The following is a 25,188-nucleotide window of genomic DNA, read 5'->3' as shown; positions in this document are numbered from 1 at the left end:
AAATGAAAACAGTCTTCCATTAATAAAGTTTAAAATGCTCAACAGCACGTTGTTAAAAAAGTAAAATATCTAAAACAACATGAAAATATAATAACACATAAATAGAAGCTAAAAATAAAACAAGAGCACTAAGTGATAAATCAGTGTTTTCTGAATATTAATGTGGATAAGGAAGAGCCATTGGAAGGAGACATAGGGGTGAACTGGAAAAGCACAGTAAAACATATGGGAACCCGTTTCTCGCCAGGGTCTGGTGCCAGCTAACTGTGTGAACACCAAGAAGGACTTGATCTCCCTCCACCTGACTGCAGTAACAGTAACAGTAGAACCTGACATTTTTTTAGAGAGCTTTACCCTGGAAAAATAATTTCACGTATAATCTCTTATGACTCTTCCTTGGAAACTAGTCTTCAAACTATGCTCTAAGGAGTCAAAAGAATTCTATGCAATCACAGGGGCCCCTGAAGGAAGCGAGGATAAAGCTGGGAAGGATTTCAGGAGCCTAGATCCAACGCCACCAAAGCAAATCTATGGTTATCGGTTTTATAGCTTAGTCTTCCGCATAAAATTTCATTTGGAGAAGTGGTTCTAAGGAAAAAAATGTGGAATTTCTTTTGAGGTTCTATGATTCTCGTTTTTTTGCAAACAAAACCTAATGCTATGCAACCATTTATAAAATGGTTCTGTTCAAAACACTTTAAGATTATTTTTAGAAAAGATAAACCTTTTCAGAAATTCTGTAAAGAAGCTTTCTTCTTACCTTTCTGTATTGTTTACATTTTTAAAGATATGTATAGATTACTTTCAAAAATAGGAGGAAAACTCTTAAAATGATATTTGTTTTGGAAAAAATTGAGCTCTCTCTCTTAAAAGACCAATTGAATTCCCTCAGCCAAAACAATAAGGTGACCGTACAATTTTTGCCCAAACTGCTCACTTTTGATAGTGACGGGGATGCCATTATTAGTCCAAGACAATGGAAGTAAGCTAGACTTTCCCAGACAAAAAGGGACATACAGTCAATCATCATACTGATGACAGATGTGAACGTGACCCCGTAGGAAAACAAAAGAAACCCAAATGAAAACAACTGTCGAAAAACAGATGTGTGGCCTTGACTGGACTACAGGCCATCATGGTACCACAGACATGCCGGGACATCCAGTATCTGTCTTCTCATCTACAATCTCAGTTTCATTTGAATCCAGATAAGTGGGAGATCTCGAGACAAATGCTTGTGTCTATCAGAACTCACCCCAGCATGAACGGCTGAAAGCTACAGCGAGAAAGTTAATTTCAGCAATTTGGCTAATTGGAAGCTCTCTAAAATTAATGAGTCTAGCTTAGTAGAAAGCTTGGCTACTCAGCAGTCCAAAGAGGCATGAAACAGAGTACACGATCCTACGATGTTTCCGAGCAGAACTGTCAATGCCCCCTTCACACCACATCGAAGGGAACGTACTTTCGAATCAGATAATGGGATCCTAAAGAACACAGATGTTTGTGTTTTGAAAGCCTGCTTTATTATTGTCCAATTATTATACTTCAATGTGGTATGACTTCTAGAAATTTATTATATAGTTTATGAGTTTTTATATCAACAAACAAATTGCTTTCTACATAAAATATACCTTTTTCCAGGAAATTAATAAATGTCTCATGTTAAAGAGATACAGCCTACAGATCTTCACCACCTTAACGGAGTAAACAATACCAGAGTTACTAATAAAAAATACAGTGACAGGGTCTTGTTATGCACTAAATAATTTGGCTGGCCTTTGTCCCTGGTTCCCAGGAGGGAACCTTTAAACACCAGCAATTTCTTAAGTAACAGGATTTTCTTTGTTATTCATGGCGGGTTTCTCAAACTGCTCTTGCCAGAAAGACCAACCAAGTGACTGGGGGGTTGGGGATTTGAACCACATGCTATCAGCTGACCTTTTAGGAAGGGAGGGGGCTTGGGGGACTGAGTTCAGTCACATGGCCAATGATTCAATCAATCATGCCTATGTAATGAAACCCAGTAAGGACTCTGGAGATTGTGGTTCAGGTGAGCCTCCTGGTTGGGGACACACACCGATGGGCCTGGAGGACAATGCATTCTGAGGACACAGAACGGTTACAGTTGGGACCCTGCCAACCACTGACTTGCTGCACCTCTTCTTTTGCCTGATCCTGATTCATATCTTTTGTAATAAAACCATAATCATTAGCACAGCACTTTCCTAAATTCTGAGGGTCATTCTGGTGAATTATGGAAGCTGAGAAAGAGTCATAGGAATCCCTGAATCTCTAGCCAGTTCTTCCAAGTGCCAGTGGCCTGGAAACCCAGACACGTGACAGATATCTGAAGTGAGAGAAGGATTGTGGGGGCTGAACCCCTCACCTGTGAAGTCTTCAGTAGGTCCAGGCAGTTACTGCCAGGATTGCATTACAATGCTAGACACGTAATCCAGTCTCAAGAAGCGTGCACAGCTAGATAATCACCCCCACATAATGGGGGGAAAAAGTCACACTTCGATTTAAGGTTTTAAAACCTGCATTGACCAATAAAGTTAAAATTATAACCTTAAGAGGATGTTCTCCTAAAGTAAGACTAACAAAAGTTCTTTTAATGTAAAACAATATTGAGGGAAAGTGGTTAATGTTAGTAACAAAGGAATGTGTAAAATGTTAGCATCCTGCCAGCTTAGGGTAATTTAATGTGCTATTCCCCAAACACAAAAATACCACAGCTGAGTCTTTGCAATCTGCGGCTGACCTTCCATTCACACCTTCCTTCCCATCACCACACTGTCAATGGCATTCATCTGCTAGAAGGCCAGCCGGTATTGGAAATTCCATCTCTAACAGAGGAGCATAATATAGTTGACAGTCTTATTTAGAAACTTAATCAATGGCCTTAGTTTTTTGGCACTCCGCAGTCACCAATTACATTAAGAGATACAAAGTCATGATTTAGCCATGCCATCAACAATTTTCACAGCTCTTTGATATTTTAATTCCAACAGCTAAAGAACAACAAAGTTAGACAAGAGCCAAGTTCTTTGGGTTGGGATTCGCCTAAAAATTTCCCTTCCATTCTGAAAAACAACCTGAGGGTTTCGAAGGGGCGGGGGATGGGAGGTTGGGGGAACCAGGTGGTGGGTACTAGGGAGGGCACGGATTGCATGGAGCACTGGGTGTGGTGAAAAAAACAATGAATACTGTTACACTGAAAAGAAATAAAAAATTAAAAAAAAAATCGGATGCTTAACAGCCAAAAAAAAAAAAAATTTCCCTTCCATTTTCAATGTTATGAAATGTGTCCTTTTTATAAATGTGTTATTAATGTTCTAGCAGATATGAGAGATGATTTGAAAACAACAGAAGCATAAGGGGACACACAGGATTCCCTCCCCAGAGTCAGGAGGGTCTTAGACAACTTGGAAATAAGAGCAAACAACCAGACCACCACTGCAAACCCAGGTCATTCTTGGCAGTTCCATTGACAAAAGCAAAGGAAATTTGTGGGAATTTTTTTCTGTTACTCCCCCATGATATGATGGGGTAAAACTGTCAATGCAATAACGCTAAGATTTATTCCTGCAACTGCTGATAGGAACGTTTGTCAAATGTTCAGTGAGGGAACAACAAGATGAATTGGCAATACCAGAACCAGAGATTGGAAGAGGAATGAAAGCAAGACTGGAAGAGAATTAGACTGGACCAGCTGGGGGGCTTTCTAGGCTACTTCCCTGGTGTGGAACATGAGGACGTAAATTATGTAGAGGTCTGCAAGGAGAATGAAGAGAAGAAAGGAGATGTGGAAAGTGTTTCTTTAGCCACACCAACAGCCCGTGATTCAAGAGAGACCCATCAAAGATGACCCATGTGTCTAGCCTAAAGCCTAGAATACTACTAACGCCCACAGAAAAGCAGATAGTAGGGAGAGCAGGCAGGTTTGGATGCAGGAACAAATTATATTCCTTTCAGTTGGGGATTTTACATGTTCACAGGCTTTGCTAGATATCTTAAACACTACTGAGGCTTTTAACACCCTAGATAAGCTTCTTATGCCTCCACAATTTACGATTATATAGTATAATCTGACGAAGGAGATATTCTACTGCAGGTGAATAATGGAAGGTATACGCAGGGGATTTATCACCACCGGGAAAGTGCAGATGAAGCTCACGGGCACACGCAGAATAGTGAGGAGAGCTGAGCTACCACAGCTGATCACACATTCGGTCTTCATGGTGGCACCAAAGAGCCAGTACCTGAAACATCAATGGGGTGGTTGCAGAAGAAAAATTCAGGCTCTTGATCATGTGACTTTCAGAATCATACTTTGACATAAATCCTTTGATAATGACTGTTTTGGCTGTTCCTTGTTCACCAATCAGCAGCACAGCCTAAAAGAGACATTGAGAAAGAAATCCAAGGAATGCAATACAATGAGTATGAGCTCAACTGTGGGCTCCCCCCAACGCCCCAAATCCCCATGTTGAGGCCCTAACACCCGGTACTTCAGAATGTGACTGTATCTGGAAACAGGATCTTCCAAGAGATGATCAGGCGACCATGAGGCCATTCGGGTGGGCCCTCGTTCAATCTAACTGGGATCCGTGGAAGAGGAGGAAATCTGGATACACACACACAAAGAAACAGCACGGGGGGAGTCACACAGGTAAAGAGTATGGGAGGACACAGTGAGAAAACAGCCACCTGCAAGCCAAGGACAGAGGCCACAGCAGAAATCAAACCTGCCAGCACCTTCCATCTTAGACTCCAGACCTCCCAGCCCTGGGGGGAAAGGAATGCCTGCTGTTCAAACCACTCAGCCTGTGGTGGTTCGTTATGGCGGCCCCAGCAAACTAACACAGTCATCAGAAGAGAAGTATTTCTCCTTGGTAAAAACAAGTCAAAGTTGGCTTTCTCTCAACCAGTATGTGAGAAATAATTATTTGATCATGCGTCGGAACTATTCCACTCTTAACACTGTTACTGGAGAATAATAAAAGAATATACTAATTTGAGTAATACTTGCACTTACTTGAACAGCAAACCAAACATTCCAAGATAAAGGCGAGAGGCCTGGTGTTTTCAAGTGACATTTTTTTTTTTAAGATTTTATTTATTTATTTGACAAGCAGAGATCACAAGTAGGCAGAGAGGCAGGCAGAGAGAGAAGAGGAAGCAGGCTCCCTGCTGAGCAGAGAGCCCGATGCGGGGCTCGATCCCAGGACCCCGAGACCAAGATCCGAGCTGAAGGCAGAGGCCCAACCCACTGAGCCACCCAGGCGCCCCTCAAGTGACATTTTAAAATATGCTACTGTCAGTGAAAGTTAAAGAGCCGCACCTTGCCCTGTTTGGCGATGGTTTTAATTAGAAAGTCGGTCCTCACGTTGTCAACATTGGGCACCAGGATGGAGCCATATTCTGGGGTGACGTCAGACGGATACACGTACTCCTCAGTACACGTGCTCCAGTGCCTCCATTCACCTGCGACGAGCAGAGAACACGCACATCTTCATGCCTGTGAACACCTGAATTCTGACTGGAGCAGGCAGACGTCCCTGACGTCTCATGAAGGTTTCAAAAACTCTCCATAAAATGAAGATCATCAGAACCACAGGTCTAAGTGGTAGTTAAATGTGTTAGCCAAGTCAAAATTTCCCAAGGAACAATTCCAAAGTGGTATTATTAGGAAATATTCAGAAGAATCCTGGAATTTTCTTTTTAAATATGTCAGTCTTCAATAATGTCTATATAAAAACGAAGAATGCAGTGGTAGTAGTACCTAAAGCCATTTAAAATATCTAATCTCACAAGTTTCCATTACATTTTTTTTAAAAGATTTTATTTATTTGACAGAGAGGGAGAGACAGGCTCCCTGCCGAGCAGGGTCCTGGGATCAGGACCTGAGCCAAAGGCAGACACTTAATGACTGAGCCACCCAGGTGCCCCGCATTATCCACTTTTTTTGTTTTTTTACATTACACACTTTCTTAATTATAAACCAAAAATAGAAGATACATAAATAGTGTGTGTGTGTGTGTGTGTACATTTAGTAGTATATACTTCATATATGTAGGCACATTAAATAAACTAGAAGAATATACGAATAGATATGCATGTATAGATAACACACATATTTGGTAAAAATATACTTCACATTTTGTAATTTTTATGTAACTGCCGATTATATACATGACTGAAACAGATCTGATTTAGAGATTTTTCTCTAATTTGTTTTTTTTTTTTTACATTGATTTATTCATTTTAGAAAGAGAGAGTTAGCATGAGTGGGGGGATAGGGCAGAGGGATAGGGAGAGAAAGAATCCTCAAGCAGACTTCCCGCTGAGCGAGGAGCGAGCTAGGGGCTAATCCCAGGACCCTGAGATCATGACCTGAGCTGAAATCAAGAGGCAGATGCTTAACCCACAGAGCCACCCAGGCACCCCTTTAGTTCATTTTTACTTCATTAAAAGTTCAGTAAACAACATACTTAACAAGGGGAAGATGTGCTTTTGGAACACAAGTGAAATACAGTTTCAAAAAAGAAACAATTAGGTTTCTTCACACGTGAAAATTTCCATTTTAATTTTATAGCCAAGTGTTTTAACTGCCATTTAGAAAAATAAAATTTCTGTAAATATTAGCCAGTGGAAAACAAAAAAAAACTGTTCCCATGTGTTGTGTACGAGGCCATGGAAGCAAGGACCCTCACCAGTGGATGACACGTAATAGTCAAACATGGTGTCCTCCGTCCCCTGCAGAGGTGGCAAATCCAAGGTCAGCCCTTCCTGAGAGCGCAGCCAGTGCTCCACCCGGCGCCGGCCCTCCGGCTCCAGCAGGGCACCGATGCTCCACATCAGGGAAAAGACGTACAGTCTCCCCAGGTGCTCGGGGGTAACCTCTACACCTTGCTCCTGAGCATGAAAGAAACACTTTGTTTTAATGCTCGATTCTCCAACTAACATTTTACTCTGAGGTCTCAATGAAAATAACAAATATGTAAAATGGACAACAGTTTTCTCCAAGATAAGAACAAGGGAAAGATGAATGAAACTGGGGACAAATACAGAATGGATCTCGAGGAATACCAAGCCAGTCTCCAAAATAAATCTGGATGCTTATTGGATGACAGTGAACTTGCCACTAAATTACAGAGCAATGGCTTCCTTAGTAAAAAAAGAAATGCGAAAAATGCAAAAGATGCATGTGCACGTTTAAAACATCCCCCAACCACGGGTCTAACAGATCCAATTTCAAACACTGTACTCTCAGCACAACATGGCTCTAAGAGAGAAACTTCTAGAAAGTTGAACAATTTACCTTTGGAGGAATCAGCCCTTGAAGCATGTTAATGCTCTGCATGATTACAAAAGCTTCAAGTATCTCCATCTTGTATTCTAAGTTCTGGATACTGAAGCGATAGAGGTCAGGAAAAGACTTGCTGTAGAGCTGACGAAGAATTTCAGCTTCTTGAGGTGAACGTTTCTTAAGGAAACCCTGTTCATTTACAGATTAATGCATTAATAAGTTTATTAGCACACCAAGAGAATGTCCATTTTGGAACAATAATTTTTTAAATATTAATTAACGATAATGGGGCATACAGGATATCAGGCCTCGCTAACCGTGCTTTCATTCATTAAATTGTTTAATGCTCAAGATAACGCTATGAGGTAGGCATTACTCTTATCTTCTTTTTACAGATGAGAAAACCCAGGCCCAGAAAGTTGAAGTAATGCATCCAGGATCCCATAGCTGGTGGGTGCCAAAGCCAGCATTCAGACACACACGTTCTGTTACCTCCCTATACGTGTGCTTACGTGGAGAGGGAGAAAAAGTCTTAAGCTCTTAATTAAAATATTCTAGAACAAAATAAGGAGGCATTTATAGGGAAATAATTTAAGAAAAGAAAAAGGAATAAAAGAACAAAGGAAATCCACACCCACATTGTTTTAAGTGGGGAGAAGGATTTATCAAGTTAGTTGTTTCCTTTTATGCCTTCTAACTTTATAACCGGTGTAGAAAAATATCCAAGAATACTCCAGAAAATGGAGAAATGAGTCATTTAGTGAACCCACTATTAGACAGGTGTGTGTGATTTCTAACAAAATACCACTGACACAAAATATTCTCTGAAGCTGAGGCAAGTTCCTTCAGCCTCAAGAGATCGGCTCTGGGGCACCTGGGTGGCTCAGTGGGTTAAGCCTCTGCTTTCAGCTCAGGTCCGGATCTCAGCGTCCTGGGATCAAGCCCCGCATCGGGCTCTCTGCTCAGCAGGGAGCCTGCTTCCCTCTCTCTCTGCCTGCCTCTCTGCCTACTTGTGATCTCTCTGTCAAATAAATAAAATCTTAAAAAAAAAAAAAAAGAGAGAGAGATCGGCTCATTATAAGACACAGAAGCAATAAAATGTTGATTCCAAATTGTTCATCAGTTCATGAATTTACCAGGGTGCCACAGCCACAAAAACAGAAAGTAGTACTTTCAAGTTGATGGAACCAAAAACAATGTCATAACACAGGGTCAAGTTATCAGCTTGGCTCCCAGGAACAGACAAATTCCCACCCGTCTGTCTCTAATAACTTCCTTGGAGCTGCCTTAGACTGCTCTCAACACTTTCAGTCTGATTCTTTGTCAGTCATGTTTCTTGCTAAGCGTTCGTGAAAAGAAACTGCGTTATTTAAGGTGAGCACTGGGTGTTATAAGCAAATAATGAATCATTGAACACTTCATCAAAAAAAAAAAAAGCAAAATAAACTTTCAAAATTGGAGCCACAAAAAAATAAATAAATAAATAAATACATGTAAAAAATTAGGTAAGGGGCACGTGGGTGGTTTAGTCAGTTGAGTGTCTGACTGTTGATCTCAGCTCAGGTTTTGATCTCAGGGATGTGAGTTCAAGCCCCATGTTGGGCTCCATGCTGGGTATGGAGCCTACTTTAAAAACAAACAAAACAAAACAAAAAAATCCACTTCAGTAAATGTAGCTTTTTTTTTTTTAAGATTTTATTTATTTGACAGACAGAGATCACAAGTAAGCAGAGAGGCAGGCAGAGAGGGGGAAGCAGACTCCCCACTGAGCTGAGAGCCCGATGCTGGGCTCAATCTCAGGACGCTGAGATCATGACCTGAGCCGAAGGCAGAGGCCCAACCCACTGAGCCACCCAGGTGCCCCCAGTAAGTGTAGCTTTAATGTAGGAACCTTATTCAGCCTCAACATAGAACATAATAGAAGCTTATTTCATAAATAGCAAAGTCTAAATATTCATTAGCTAGCTACTCATATACAAGTATTCTTTAAAAGCCTTTGTGAATGTGAAGTATTTGGGGAAAATCACAGAAATACTTTTCTACTTGGAGCTTGCTGCTATAGCTGTAGTTACCAAATCTGGACCTATTATGGTGCTTTTAAAAACAAAAGCAAAAACAAACCAATTCCTAAACCTCCCCCCACCACATTCCCCCACCCCGAGATTCTAATTTGGTAGAACTGGGGTATGACCCCTTCATGTGTATTTTAAAGAATGTCGATGATGATTATTCTTGCAAAGCCAGGGTTCAGAACCCTTGACCTGTATTCTCCTTAATGGGCAGATAATTTGATTGTGAAATCTGAAATCTTTAGAAGCATGTTTAGTGACATATCCGATTATATATAAGTGTCATTTTTCTCTATAATCCCCTCTTTTCTCATATCTTCACATTTTACCAAACCTAAACTGTTTTGCAACCCAGGTTTCTGTAAATTCTGAGCAGATATTATTAAAAGCTAGTACATATTCATAGAGAAAGAGAAGCACAAAACAATGACAATATAAAGCAAACATCTACTCAATTAAATTATGATTTTGTAAGTTTTCAATCAAAATCTTCTCCAAAAAACACTGTGTAAATAAAATAATAAATTTCACCAACAATGTCAAAAAAGATTTCACATCTGGCTTATCTAATAAGCATTTTGCCTCATAACATTTACTTAGTAAAATATCTAAGTGTGCAAGGCATTTAGCTATAATCTGATTATAATCAATATACTCTAGAATGTATTGGTGATAAGAAAATAATATACCTTTTCATGAACTGAAGATATTATCCAAAATATTATTTCCAAGAACAAACCTAAAACCAATGACTACTAGATCTCAAAGAAGTTGCTTGTATGTAATTTTTCCCTTAGATGGAATTTTAATAAGTTGTTTTCTTCAAGCTGATATTCTAAGATGATCGCTCCCAAACTTTACATGACTGAGTATTTTTTAAAATGTCATGAAGTCCCAAAGTGATCAAATTAAATTTTACTTATTCACAGTTTGGTGGGATTATTGATTCAGCAATGGCTGGCAATTACTCCACAACCCACAGTGGAAATCACAGGTCTGCAGAGATGAGAAGATCCCTGCAGACACCAGAATGCTAAAGGAAGCTATAAGGGACAGTCAGGGTTCCAACGTCCTGGAGCAGGCAAGGAGCTGCCATAAACAACAGCGATGAGATGCAACAACACCACAGATCTGCAGAAAAACTAGCACGTGCTCTACAGAAATATACTCTACAGGAACGTGCTCTACACGAATGCTAAAGATCCGTTTTCCTCTCTCAGTGCACAAAAGACAGACTCCACTCATACCTCAAGAATGGGACTCCAATCGAGGAGAGACGAACTCATGAAAACCATTCCATTTCTTGAGACAGTAGCAGGTGAAGCATTGTCAATGTTATGGGGTTCAAAAATGATCTTGCAGTTGGGAGCCATGGGAATCCGATCGCCATTGGCAAGGGTTAGAGTTTTGTTATCATCCAAAACAGAATTCAGATTTTCAATCCAAATGGCATCAACTGGACCATCAAGAACTATCCAGATATGCTCGCCTAGAATATTCCACCAAAGGTGGGGAGAAAAGCATACATACACATATATACATAGACCCATAACTATTATACTTGAAGAAGTACTATAATTTGATGTAATTGTCATTAAACTTTGATAGACATGATTATCTTATTTTATCCCGTAGGACTTTTCCAGTTCTTTATATACCAATTGTTAAAGCACATAATCAAAGCAAACAGTTATTTGTTCATTGAACAAATATTCTTTGAGCACTTTCTATATATCAGCACTGTTCTAGAGTCTGGGGATATCGTGGTAAATAAGACAATGTCTTGCTTTCACAAAGCTTATATTCTAAGGGATAGAGATGATAATCAAACCAATAAGCAAAAAAATATGCAAGATAAGAAAAACTAAGAAGGATAAGAGAATGGGGCATTGCCTTAGATAAGGTCGTCAATAAAATATTTCAGGAGAATGAATTGATGGAAAGATCTAGAGGTAGAATCTTCCAGGTCGTAGGAATAGCAAGTGCAAAGGTCTCAAAGTGAGTGCAAGCATAGGGTGCCCCAGGAAGAGCAAGAAGTTGAACCTTGTAAGCAAGAAGAGATGAAGGAGTAGAATGTGAGTACAGTCAGAAGGACTGGCAGGACCACAGAATCAACTCTTGCTTGCATGTCTTACATCGGAGATGTCCCACAGACATCCCATAGTGTCACTGAGCTAGAGGTTCAAGGGAGAGGTCAGGGTTGAAGATGAACATGTAGAAGCCACCAACTTAGAGATGACATTTAAAACCATAGACTGGGTATGTTTTTTTTTTCTAGATAGTGAAAGTAGACAGAAACAGGAGGTCTAAGGACAGAGCCACTTCGATGTTCAGACTTCTGGTAGTGTCTCCTTTGCTGGCTTCTCTCCCTGGCAGACCCCTCACGAGGCAGAAGAAGAAGGAGAGCCAACAGGTGAAGTTTCCCTGAAGCCAAGCAAGGGAAGAGTTTCAAGAAGGGAAGTGATCAACCGTGCCAGGTACTATGAGAGCCAGAGAACTGGCTATTCATAGTAGCCTGAGAACTAGCCTGAGAACTGACCATTTATATCTGAGTGGCCTTGAAAGAGTCATTTTGGAGGACCACTGGGGACAAAACCTAATGGGAGTCATGTATGGAGATATTTGGAAATCAAGAAAGTGACAAGCATCAGCAGAATGGTCAACCACAAGGCCATGATAAATTGAGGTATTTGGTTTAATAGTTCCTCTTAATCACCTAGTCTCTAGTTTCTCTTTATTGACACAATGACCAAGTTTGCAACTCTAGTTTTTATTTACTGTGTAACACCTATAATATATTCAATGCCAAATCAACTGCTTTGAAAATCTTCATTATGCTCATTTGACTTGAATTTAAGTAAAATGATGACCTAAACACCAAGGTCACTTAGAAAAATCATGCTGCCCTCTTTAAGGAGGGAAAAAACCACCTCTCTGAGCTCCCATTCTTGGGAGCACTGGGCACTGGATCTGTGTTTACATGGGACTATTGAAACAAGGTCGGAAACAAAATTTGATTTCCAGTAAAGCAATAATTCCAAATATGAACACACTTTTGAAATCCCAAGTTTTCATGTCTCTTCTACAACTGATTTTAGGTTGATGAGCTCCATTCCCTGAGAACTTGGATGTCATCACATTAAACATTTATCAGTAGAAAGTGTTCCAAAGCAGACTCCTGAAGAAATAGCCCCAGTATCTTGTCCTTCTCCTGGATCCTTCTTTCTCTCTTCAAGTGCATTCACTATGCCTTTCTCCTCCTTATTCGGGAGTGAGAAAGCATGATGAGAGCAGAGTTAATGTCACCTCTTCCATCTGAGCTTATATTCTAGGAACAATGGGCTCAATTTCCAGACTCCATAAGTAAGCGAAAATTCAGAGTGAACCAATAGCCCTTAACAAGTTGGTTCACAGGACAACCAAACACCAGGGTATACCTAAACAGAGTAATTTCTTAGTTTAATATAAACTTCATTTTTGGTATACGTAATCTTCTTCCCAAAGAAGACCATTTCCTCCTGTGATTTTATAGGAGAATCAGTCTTCTAAAAATAGCCTAAACTTAAATAAAAGTAACATTTTTAAAAGATTCAGTGAAATAGTTATAGTAAAATCACTTTATTCAACACCATCAATTTTCCTTAACAGCTCTTTCTTTCTCTTTCATTCTAAGATACCACAGGGAAACAGAAATATTTATTCAAAAGGAAAATAATTCCCTTTGTAACAACAACAAAGAAAGAAGGTGGGAGAGGGGGATTTAAAATACCCTAATCAAATATACCGATTTAGGACTTCTTAGTCTTGGCTCAGATATTATACGGAGAACATGTTCTACTAATTCTAAATAGGCACCAAGGATTTTATTTAGAGGGACATGTCAAAAATAATACTTCATCTTCTACCTTTCTTAGCCCTCAGTGTTTTCCTCCAAAGGGTTGAAAATATCCCATCAGTCCAGTCGTTCGTGGCCACGTCAAGCCGACCAAACATCTGTGGGGCCGTAATCGCTTTGGGATTCATCCTCAGTTCCCGGTGTGGCTTTCCACAATCTGTACCAAGTAAATCCAGATTTTAAATGACTCACATGTAGAATGAACCATCCTTAGGTAACACTGAACTAATTTGCAATGTACCATCAGCGGGTGTTCAAAATACGAAAAAGGCAAAATTCCATGGAGAATATATGTCTTACTGCATTCCAAGTTATCATAATTAACACTGTCATATTTTATGGACTAACATAATTTTGTTTTTATCCTTCTGTAGAAGAAAATTACAGGAAACATAAGGGGGGAAAGATACCACGTTGGTACTAATGAACAAATTAATATGACCTGGAAATCTTTCAAATTTCACAGCTCAGAAATCTTCTGATTTATAGTATACCAGATTAAGTCTGGTCCCGGAAATGTCACCCAGAAGATGCCTCATTCTTTCCATTACCAGCTTCGATTTGCTGAGATGTGTTCTTGTTCATTTGGAAAAAGTCCATTAAACTAATCCTGCAAGAATCGAGGACTTCTTTGTGGCCGACCTCAGAAAAATGTCTTTGATCCTTCGAACACTAAAACTACTCTGAATGCACCAGCTGTACATAAGGGACTGTGGTTAATAAGCAGGAAGGTGAAGAATAAGGTTTAAAGTACAAAATCATAAAAATGGATGCTAAAATATTACATATTGTGTGAAAGATTGATGAACACAGGCAAGCATACATACCCATGCACTCTGAAAAAGGTGTTCAAACCCTTTAAAACTGGGGCACCAGGGTGGCTCAGCCAGTTAAGCGTTCAGCTCTTGATTTCAGCTCAGATCATGATGTCAGGGTCAGGAGATCAAGTCCCACATGAGCTCGATGGGGTTACCTGCTCAGCGGGGAGTCTGCTTCTCTCCCTCTGCTCCATCCCCACCTCCTGCCCCCTACCCTGCTCTCTCACTCTCTCATCCTCACTCTCGCTCTCTTAAATAAACAAATAAATCTTTAAAAAATATTAAAACCAGGGTGCCTGGGTGTCTCAGTGGGTTAAGCCTCTGCTTTCAGCTAAGGTCATGGTCTCAGGGTCCTGGGATCAAGCCCCACATCAGGATCTCTGCTCAGCAGGGATCCTGCTTCCCTCTCTCTCTGCCTGCCTCTCTGCCTGCTTGTGATCTCTCTCTCTCTCTCTCTGTCAAATAAATAAAGAAAATCTTTTAATAAATAAATAATATTTAAACCTATTTAGAAAATTAAACCATAGTTCTCCTTTTTTATTTTTTTAAAGATTTCTATTTATTTATTTGACAGAGAGGGAGAGAAAGTACACAAGCAGGGGAAAGGCAGAGGGAGAAAGAGAGGCAGGCTCCCTGATGAGCAAGGAGCTGAGCTGGATGTGGGACTTGATCCCAGGACCCTGGGATCATGACCTGAGCTGATGGCAGATGCTAAACCAATTGAGCCACTCAGGCACCACTTTAGTTCTCCTTTTTTTTTTTTTTAGTTTTTATTTATTTATTTGACAGAGATCGCAAGTATATAGAGAAGCAGGCAGAGAGAGAGGAGGAAGCAGGTTCCCTGCTGAGCAGAGAATTCAATGCAGGGCTTGATCCCACGACTCTGAGACCAAGACCTGAGCCGAAGGCAGAGGCTTTAACCCACTGAGCCACCCAGGCACCCCTAGTTCTCCTTTTTGAAATCACAAAAGGACTCAGAGTAATTATCTGCAATACTTTATGATGTTGAAGTTAAACTGAGTCACAATTCAGCTTTTTCAATAAATGATATCCATAAGACAGGCAAAACTGTTTTTTAAGCTAATCACACTTTATAAAAGGCCAGCAAACTCTCAAACAGTATGACAGTGTCATAGGTTAAAACTGGATTTGGTCTGTTGCCCATATAAGAAAAACTGTCAAAAATTATTTCATTATGGTAGTAGGTAGAATTGCATCATTTTAATTTAAAATATCCAATGGAAATAAGACAGTCTGTTCCATAAACGGTGCTGAGAAAACTAGACAGCTATATACAGAAAAATGAAACTCGACCATTTTCTTACGCCATACACAAAGATAAACTCAAAACGGATGAAAGACCTCAATGTGAACAGGAATCCGTCAAAATCCTAAAGGAGAACATAGGCAATAACCTATTCGACATTGGCCACAGCAACTTCTTTCAAGCCATGTCTCCAAAGGCAAGGGAAACAAAAACGAAAATGAACTTTGGGGACTTCATCAAGAAAAAAAGCTTCTGCACAGCAAAGGAAATAGTCAACAAAACAAAGAGGCAATCCAAGGAATGGGAAAAGATATTTTCAAGTGACACTACAGACAAAGGGCTGATATCCAAGATCTATAAAGAACTTCTCAAACTCAACACACACAAAACAGATAATCACATCAAAAATGGGCAGAAGACATGAACAGACACTTCTCCAAAGAAGACATACAAATGGCTGACAGACACATGAAAAAATGTTCATCATCATTAGCCACCAGGGAGATTCAAATCAAAACCAGATTGAGATACCACCTTACACCAGTTAGAATGGCAAAAAGTTGACAAAGCAAGAAACAACAAATGTTGGAGAGGCTGTGGAGAAAGGGGAACCCCTTACACTGTTGGTGGGAATGCAAACTGGGGCAGTCACTCTGGAAAACAATGTGGAGGTTCCTCAAAAAATTAAAAATAGAGCTACCCTATGCCCCAGCAATTGCACTACTGGGCATTTACCCCACAGATAGAGATGTAGTGAAAAGAAGGGCCATATGTACCCAATGTTCATAGCACAATGTCCACAGTTACCAAACTGTGGGTAGAGGGCACACCACTGGCATTTGTGGGAGAAGCTGTCCAATAGCCGCACCTATACCAGGAGAAGGCCAAAGGGATGAGGCGCTGGGTTCCAGTAGCTTCTGTTACACCTCCCCTACTCCCACCCACACACAAATTACATTTATCCATACCAAAGCAATTTCTGGGTATGCCATGCTCTCTCCAGTTCCCCCTACATGCATGGGCTACATTCATTCTGCTAAGAAGGCCTTTTATCCAAATGCTACTTAACCTAGTACGTGCTCCGTAAGCCTTCCTATAATTCCTTAGAAAAGCTTCTGATCTCCTTTGCCTCTGCTCACAACGTAATTGTCCAAACCTCCTCATAGCAATTCCATGTTGACTAATAACTATCTGTGTTACTCCACTAAGCTCTAAGTTCCTTGAAGACACAGCCTTTTGCTTTCATGCCTGCTTTCCCATTTCTGCTACCGAAACTAACAGGACCTCAAAAGTTAGAGAAATTTGATGAATCAGGAAACAAATATATGTGGGTCTAGTATAGGTTCAACCCAATTACCTTCTTGATCTTTGGGATAATAAATCATTTCAGCAAGAAACAATGCATTGCTTAAAATAATGACTATTTTCCCTACATATTAAAACCAAGAATAGGTTAATCAACAGCTAATGATTAATTCATCTTTGCAAAGAACTTCTCCAAAACCAGTGATACCATATGGGTTACATAATTTAGACATATTATACATAATGTATCACTATTATTTAATATTTAGTACTCCTTTGTTCAAGCTATTTTACCAGGTGCATTTGTACTTTATTGTAAACAGAAGGCAGCTACATACCAACAAGAAAGTATTATTAGGCATAATTTGAGAGAACACATCATTTCAAAGCACTATAAAAATCCCCAGCCACAATCTTAATGGCATGTGAAAAGCACATGATAAGTCTTGCAGGTGTGAGTTCTCAGTTTTGGCAAGTGAGTGATAGCTGGAAGCACAGTTCTTTCTCAGTGTGGAGACTCTCTGGTGGAGTGTTGATGTACAGAATTCACTGGGCCCCATCGCTGAGGATACCTAGACTACGTCCAATGTGTGCAGGACCCTAGAGCAATATAGAACAGTCTCCACAACCACCAACTCTAGATCGGTGCACTGGGGCTGCATGGGCTGCCTGGAAACCCAGCCAGGCACCTTTTCCCTGTGGGACCATGTCTGCACATTCCAATGGCCAGAGTTCTGTGCAATTTTGGAACCCAAATCTGCCATGGCCAAGAGCTGCCGACACGGTACTTTCAGTATGAGAGACATCAATGTCCAATCAGGAAAGAGAAGAATAATCACAAATGTGGCAATGCCTGTTATCTTTAGATGACCTAGCGCTAGGTAGGAACTTAGCTACCTAAGGCTTAGGGAGATCTGGAAATTAAATGCCTTCATTTAACTTCACCAGAAAAACATCTGATTCTAGGTAGGAAATTAGTTTGTGATTAGGATGATTTTAGGAATTGAAATTGCAATGATTTTTTATGTCCTGGGAGGTTGTATTAAGTCGTACTGGAAAGTGTGCCAAATTATAATGGGAAAAGTCTAGGCTTTTCATTAGTGGACCCTGACATTAATTCCAAATCCTACCACTTACCATCTTTGCAACACGGAGCATTTCTGAATTTGAGCCTTGAATTTTTGTACAAAATGGGATGGTAATAGCCACATCTCAAGATCATTGTGAAAATTAAATGACATGAGTAAAACATACAACACGATACATAAAGTCACTGTTCAGGAATTTTTTCACACAACATTATTCCCAGAAGCCAAGATATGGAAACAATTTAAATGTCTATTAATAGGTGAATGGATTAAGAAAATGTGGTGTGTGTGTGTACATATATATGCATATTTATTTTCATATATGTATATTTATTTATTTATTACTCAATCATGAGCAAGAAGGACATCCTGCCACTTGCAATGACATGGATGGACCTTGAGAACATCATGCTAAATGAATTAAGTCAGACAGGGAAAGACAAATACTTCGTGGTATCACTTATATATGCAATCTAAAAAAATCAAACTCTGAGAAACAGATTGTAGAATGGTGGTTACCACTATTTGAGGTGTAGGGAAATGGGGAGATATTGGGCAATGGGTACAAACTTCCAGCTAAAGGATCAATAGGTATGGGGGTCTAATGTACATTATAGCCTACTGTAGTAGAGTGATAATAGCTAATTATACTGTATCATATACTTGAATATTGCTAGAAGAGTAGATCTTAAATGTTCTTACCACAAAAAAGAAATGGTCCTATGTGATAAGATGGGGGTCAAATCTCATGGTGGTAATCATTTGCAACATACATATGTTCCAAGTCAACACACTGTACACACTAAATATGATGTTATATGTCAATTATATCTCAATAAAGCTGAAAAAGACTTTTCCCTTCTAGTTCATTATTATGTTATCTCTAAAATGTACCCAATAATCAGTAAAGCAGCATTCTCTCCTATACAAATATATTAATGTGTCTGACTTTTGTGTCCCTCTTGGAATATTCAAATGGGTCACAACTATTTAAATGTGTTGCCCAGAGCAATGGGGCGTGGCCACCCCCTTACCGGCCATGGCTTTCATCAAGGTGTGGATGCAGGTGGTCTTCCCAGCTCCACTGGGCCCCAGGGCCATCATCCCATGCCGAACTCTCTGTGTCTCAAACAGCTGGATGACTTTGAGTTTCCAAGGAGGATGGTTGATTAAACCAGCTTCTTCAACCTGAAAACATAAAAGCCCCACATTGGGCCACACCAACAGCAACTGGGACTTACCATTGTGCTCAAAATAAGCACAGACACTGAGTGGGGGTGGGGAGAGGAGTGGGGGTTATTGTTTAATGGGCATGGAGTTTCAGTTTGGGAAGGTGGAAAAAGTTCTGAAGATGGATGGTGATGATGTTTGCACAATAATGTGAATGTACTTAATGCCACTGAAAAATACATTTAAAAATGGTTAAATGGTAAATTTTGTGTTATGGATTTTACCACAAAAAAAGATATATTGCTGGGTCCCTGGAAGGCTCAGTCAGTGTAACGTCTGATCTCAGGTTTGTCAGTTCGACCCCTAAGTGTGGCACAGACTTTATTTAAAATAGAAGATTTCCATACATATTGCATAAAAATATATGTATACAAAGACAAAGAACAAGTTGAACACTCAAAATGTTTTCCCGAGCCAATAAGAAACATCTGCATTTGCCTTCGAGAACTGAATACATTTATATTAATATACCCCTGAATATATGCCTAGGAACAACTTAAGAATAAAGACTCAAATGTCAATATGCATTTTGAATCTTTAATTTAAAATGTGATATTTGGTAACTGAAAAACTTTGCAGCACACCGAGTTGACTGATATTCCATAGAAAATTCCAACTGTCTATTATCTACTGGGTAGTTTTAATCTGTACAACACATGCATGAAAGTTAACATGCCAAACACTACTCTAAGTTCAATATTCATGACAACACTGTAAGATTAGTCCTATCGATATCTTTCTTTTACAGAGAAGGAAACTGAGGCACAGAGGGACCAAGCAATTTCCCCAAGATTATTACTTATAAAGTTAGGGTGGCGATGTGAGCCCAGGAAACTCAGCTCTGTGGTCCATACTCTAAACTATCGTGCTATGCTTAAACACACTATAAACGATGCTTTTATTTTTACTTAAATAATTGTTGGATAATAATCATGAATCATTCTATGCTATATATCTATGCTTTTCAAATTTTTCATATGCTACAAATTATGCTGCTAGTCACCCTATAAATTACTTTATACTAAGTTTTTTAAGACAATGCTACAATTAATTCAGCCATATGATGAAGAAACCATTTGCAAAATGAATTATCACTCTTACCTAATCAGGAGATTAAGATTTTTTTTTATGATTTTATTTATTTATTTTAGGGGGTGATCAGAGGGTAAAGGAAAGACAGAATCTCAAGCAGACTCCTCCTGAACACAGGCCCATGCAGGGCTCTATCTCAGGACCCTGAGATCACAACCTGAGCCAAAATCAAGAGTCAGACGCTTAACTCACTGAGCCACTCACGGGCTCTGGAGATAAAGATTTTTATAACTGATTTTTAAAAGGAAAATACCCATTAAATTCTACCATATTCGATTTTTGTTAACAAATACCTTCAAAGAATTAAAATGTATTTTATAAACATGAGCTAATCGCCACTTCTATAAAACTTTTTTTTTCCCAAACTCTTCCTTGTAGGAAAAGATACAGAAGCATAAGGTTTACATGGTTCATTTTCACTCCTAGGAAAACTATAAGAAAGAAAAGTTCTACCAAGTGTCATGGGAAATCCAGACCCGTAGTGATACATATAACGTGGTAGATCCCCCAGGACCCCAGGAAGAAATTGCAAGTGATCCTGAGCCTGGGAGAAAAGAATGACAGGTGAGGAGCCTCATGAGATCATTGTGTATGACACTCAGGGGCAGAAGTCAGAGATCAAGGCCATGTGGAAACACCAGGGCCACCAGGCAAGGCAGCCAACTGAGCCCCACTCCTCCCGCTCACTTATCATATTTCTTTTGGAAACTGGTGTGGAACAGTTTCCATCAATAATGGGACCCTGCGCACATGGCCAACTAAACATGTGGCTCTGGGATGGTGGGGGACTCCCTGGCTGGAGGAGCTCTGTCAGTGGTGAGTAAAAGCCTGTCCTGAAACACTGGCCACAGCCCTGGGGGCTGTTCTTGGAACCCATAGAGCTGGAATATATCAGCGCCACCTGACGCCCATGAAAAGCCGATGGGAGGGACATAGGCCTGGATGCCCTGAGAAATGTATTACCTGTCTACTAATCGCCATTTCCAGTTCAGGGTAACCTGCTTTGTCCAGAAGAATATTTGGGAAGAGATCTTCAATCAAACTCAAAAATAAGGGTTCATCCTCATCAATCTAAAAGAGAAAAGAAACGGAAACCGGACCAACTATCTTGGCATGATGTACAGATAAACTAAAAATGCTGAACATACCAAATTATTTTATCGTAACTGTTAATAAATAAAATACCACCTTCGCTGAAGTTGAGGAATATTTTCTCACATTACCCATAAGTTAGTTATTTATAGAAAGGGGGGAGGGGAAAATGAGGAAGAGGAAAATGGAAGGAAGTAGATGAAAGGAAAAATTTGCCTACAGAACAACCTCCCCATAAAATAACCAGTTTGGGAAGTTACTATATAACCTACAAGTTTCTAATTTGAATTTTAAAAAGTAATTTAAATAAGAGATAGTAACAAATTCATGAATTGGAATTTGCCTCACACTTTTATTTTGAAATAAAAATATATCATTCTGTCACCCTGTTCATAAATTTGCTGATATTGAACAAAGGATTTTCAGACTCTACTGTGAAATGAAAGAGTGTGAAATTATTACACACTTGTTAAATTTACATATAATTTCCTGCTGGGCTCTACAGACTTTAAAGAAGGTGAGATTTTAGCTCTAAAATCCAAAAGTATTTCAAGGTATTTGGAAACTTAACATGTGGATTTTTAAAAATCCATTTCAATTCTATGGAAATAGGCGTATGTTATACCAAATATGAGTTACCGCAAAAATAACTTCCAAAAAAGTCTAATTTAAAGTTATGCTCTCCAGCACTTTTAGCTGATAATTAAGCATTTTAAATAAGTATTTTAAATAAACATTTCTAAATCTCATTTGTGCTTAGTTAGCTGATATTTAAGTGGGTGGAACATTTCCATCTGTGAATCTTACCAGTTTGGAAAGATTCATGTCTCGTAGAACGCGCATGACGATCGTTGATTCCGTATCTGTGGGGTTGGCTCTTTTGGCTGCTCCCAGTGTTCGCAGAACTGACAGAATGTTCCGCAGACCAAAATCATAATGTACCTGAAGCACGTGAGGTACACAGGCCTTATTTTCAATATTCACTTATGCATGAAAACTATACATTTGACAAAAGACCTATTCACAATAATGAATAAACTGTAATTCTCCTTTAGAAAAAAATTGTACAGCTAGTGGAGCAATAAATTTTTATCAATATATTTTTGGAGCAAACAGAGAATATCCAAAAGAGTCCCCTCATATATGACCATTAATTTAAGCTCTTAGGTCAGAACTAATAAATATATCTTGACAGGGAGAAAGGAACAAATTTCCTCTTGGAGTATACGCGTCCCCCTGAGTCTCTTCTTAATCAGTCATCCATAGAAAAATTTCCTCATATCTCTAAAGCTAAAATTCTGAACCAGGAGTACATATATTTATATATGATAGGAAAAAGACAAAGGTATTGAGGAAGAAGAAAAGTAGCTACATTCTAGGATTACATATAACTGGGAAATAAGGACGAATCAGAAAGCCAAGCCCCCAGCTTGGTTATTCCCTTAATATATATTTATAAAAGCTCAATAACACCAAATTTCATCACATATAAAGTGAATAATTAAACCCCAATTATCCAACCACTATAAATTTCTTAAAATATTTTATTTACTTATTTATTTATTTAGAGAGCTTTTATGAGCGGGGAGAGGGCCAGAGGGAGAGGAAGAGAGAGAATCTCCAGCTGACTCCAAGCTGAGCACAAAGCTTGATGCAGGGCTTGATCCCATGACCCTGAGATCATGACCTGAGCTGAAATCAAGAGTCAGACCCTCAATCAAGTGGCTCACCCTGGTGTCTCATATTACCAACTACCATAGAAGACAGTACGGCAGTTGCTCAAAAAATTGAAAATAGAACTACCATATGATCCAGAAATCCTGCTTCCAGGTATATATCCAAGTAATTGAAAGCAGGAGCTCAAAGAGATATTTGCACACCCACGTTCATAGCAGTAGCAGTCACAGTAGCCAAAAAGGGGAAGCAACTCGAATGTCCATGGATGGATGAATGGAAGAAAAAATGTGGCATATCCACACAGTGGAATGTTATTCAGTCATAAAAAGGAACCCAAGCCCTGTCACCCCCGATACCATGGATGAACCTTGAGGCTCATGCTAAGCAAATAAGCCAGTCAAAAAGAGACAAATGCTGTATGATCCCCCTTACGTGAGGTATCTCATGTAAAACACAAAGCAGTAAAATACATAAAAACAAGAAGTGAAGGGGGGGGTATCTGGGGCTGAGGGTAAGAATAAGAAAGGAATCGCTGTTTAACAGGTTTAGAGTTTCAGTTTTGCAAAAGGAAAAAGTTATGGAGATCAGTTTCATAGCATCATGAATATACCTTTTTCTAAGATTTTATTTATTTAGGGCGCCTGGGTGGCTCTGTGGGTTAAGCTTCTGCCTTCAGCTCAGGTCATGATCCCAGGCTCCCGGGATTGAGCCCTGCATTGGGCTGTCTGCTCGGTGGGGAGCCTGCTTCCTTTCCTCTCTCTCTGCCTACCACTCTGCCTACTTGTGAACTCTATCTGTCAAATAAATAAATAAAAATCTTTTAAAAAAAAAGATTTTATTTGTCAGAGACAGAGAGAGAGAATGCACAAGTAGGGGGAGTGGCAGGGAGAGGGAAGAAGGTGGCTCCCCGCCGAGTAAGGAGCCTGATGCTGGGCTCCATCCCAGGACCCTGGGATCATGACCTGAGCCGAAGGCAGAGGCTTAACCGACTGAGCCACTCAGGTGTCCCACATTGTAAATACACTTAACACTACTGAATTGTACACTTAAAGATGGTTAAGGTGGTAAAGTTAATGTTATATATGTTTTATCATGTGAAAAAAAACAACAATTACTTGCTAAGGTGACTGGAGTTGTATGCATCACTTCATACTCACCAGTGGGGGGACGGAGCCCAGAAAAATATTCAGATGGAGTTCCTACTTTCAAGCAGTTTAAATTCTAATAGAGGTAACATGATAAAAATGTAAGCAAATTCACCAAAATATAACAATGACTTGAAAGTGCTGGCGTGTGGAATTAATTAAGGAAAACTTCCCAGAACTGGATTCCGTTAATTTGTGGGCATGAGGTGAGATTCACAGGATGTTCACCCAGAGATCAGCACGGGGCCAACTGTTTTGGGTGCGTTGACTCATTTTGTCGGACAATGACCCCGTGGGCAGAGGGCATGAAGGAAAGAGAAAGGAGATAGTAGAGAAGACCGGAGTCGGTGATGTGGGAGTTTTCTACATGCAAGAAACAGTGTAGAAGAATACTTGACAGAGGAAGAAGAATGGGTGAGTAAAGGCTGCAAGAAGCAGAAGAAACCAAGGATATCTTCAGTGAAAATGTAATTTAATGGAGGCTGGGGATATAAAAAATAGTCAAAGAAGTTGGGAATGGAGGAGAGTGAAGAGAAGGATCGAAGTTAGGTATGTTAAGAAATTTTATTTGTGTTAGAGTTTTATGCTTATTTTAGTGTTTTATTATTTAGCGTGTGCTTTTGGTAATTTCTATTTATATGTCCTAACAATCTGTGCAACTTCCTGGTGTGATCTTTTCCCCTTGAGTGTGGTAGGACCTGCGATTTGTTTTAACCAATACAATACAGCAAAGGTGACAGGTCATATGTGATTGTGTATATGTGATTCTGTGGTCACATTACTTAAGATTTGTGATGGCTGATTTTATGTGTCAATTGGAGTGGGCCACAGGAGGTCCAGATAGCTGATCAAACATTATCTGTGAATGTGTCTCTAAATGAGTTTCTGGAAGACATTAGCATTGAACTGGTGGGTTGAGTAAAGAAGATGGCCCTCCCCAGTGTGGGTGGGCACCATCCCGACGATGAAGACCTGAATAGAACAAAAAGGCAGAAGGGGTTGGATTCACTCTCTCTGCCCTGCTGCTGGGCTGGGATATCAACCTTCTCCCGTCCTCAGTGCTCCCGGCTGTCTGGCCTTCAAACTTGACTAGAATCTACACCATCATGCCTTCAAACTACACCCCCAGCTTTCCTGGTTTCCAGCGTACAGACAGTAGATCACGGGACCTCTCTACCTACATAAGTGTGTGACCCAA

General features: G+C 39.8%; 1 protein-coding gene across 2 annotated transcripts in view; it reads right to left on the bottom strand.

The window, feature by feature from the left end:
• DNAH5 (dynein axonemal heavy chain 5) overlaps window positions 1–25,188 on the bottom strand; it is a gene marked incomplete at both ends in the record, with an annotated part of 215,917 nt that overhangs the window by 95,977 nt on the left and 94,752 nt on the right. For both annotated transcript variants that reach the window (XM_080804575.1, XM_080804576.1), the window contains 9 exons: window positions 4,263–4,397; window positions 5,345–5,487; window positions 6,717–6,918; window positions 7,325–7,501; window positions 10,629–10,870; window positions 13,287–13,433; window positions 18,789–18,942; window positions 21,040–21,147; window positions 21,976–22,110. In XM_080804575.1, coding sequence (XP_080660701.1) covers window positions 4,263–4,397; window positions 5,345–5,487; window positions 6,717–6,918; window positions 7,325–7,501; window positions 10,629–10,870; window positions 13,287–13,433; window positions 18,789–18,942; window positions 21,040–21,147; window positions 21,976–22,110 — 1,443 coding nt within the window. The remainder of the gene's footprint in view (window positions 1–4,262; window positions 4,398–5,344; window positions 5,488–6,716; window positions 6,919–7,324; window positions 7,502–10,628; window positions 10,871–13,286; window positions 13,434–18,788; window positions 18,943–21,039; window positions 21,148–21,975; window positions 22,111–25,188) is intronic.

Source organism: Martes martes (assembly GCF_963455335.1).
Source record: "Martes martes genome assembly, chromosome: 5".
In the NCBI taxonomy this organism is placed as follows: domain Eukaryota; kingdom Metazoa; phylum Chordata; class Mammalia; order Carnivora; family Mustelidae; genus Martes; species Martes martes.
Note: the sequence above shows the minus strand (reverse complement) of the source record. Positions and strands in the feature narration are given on the sequence as shown.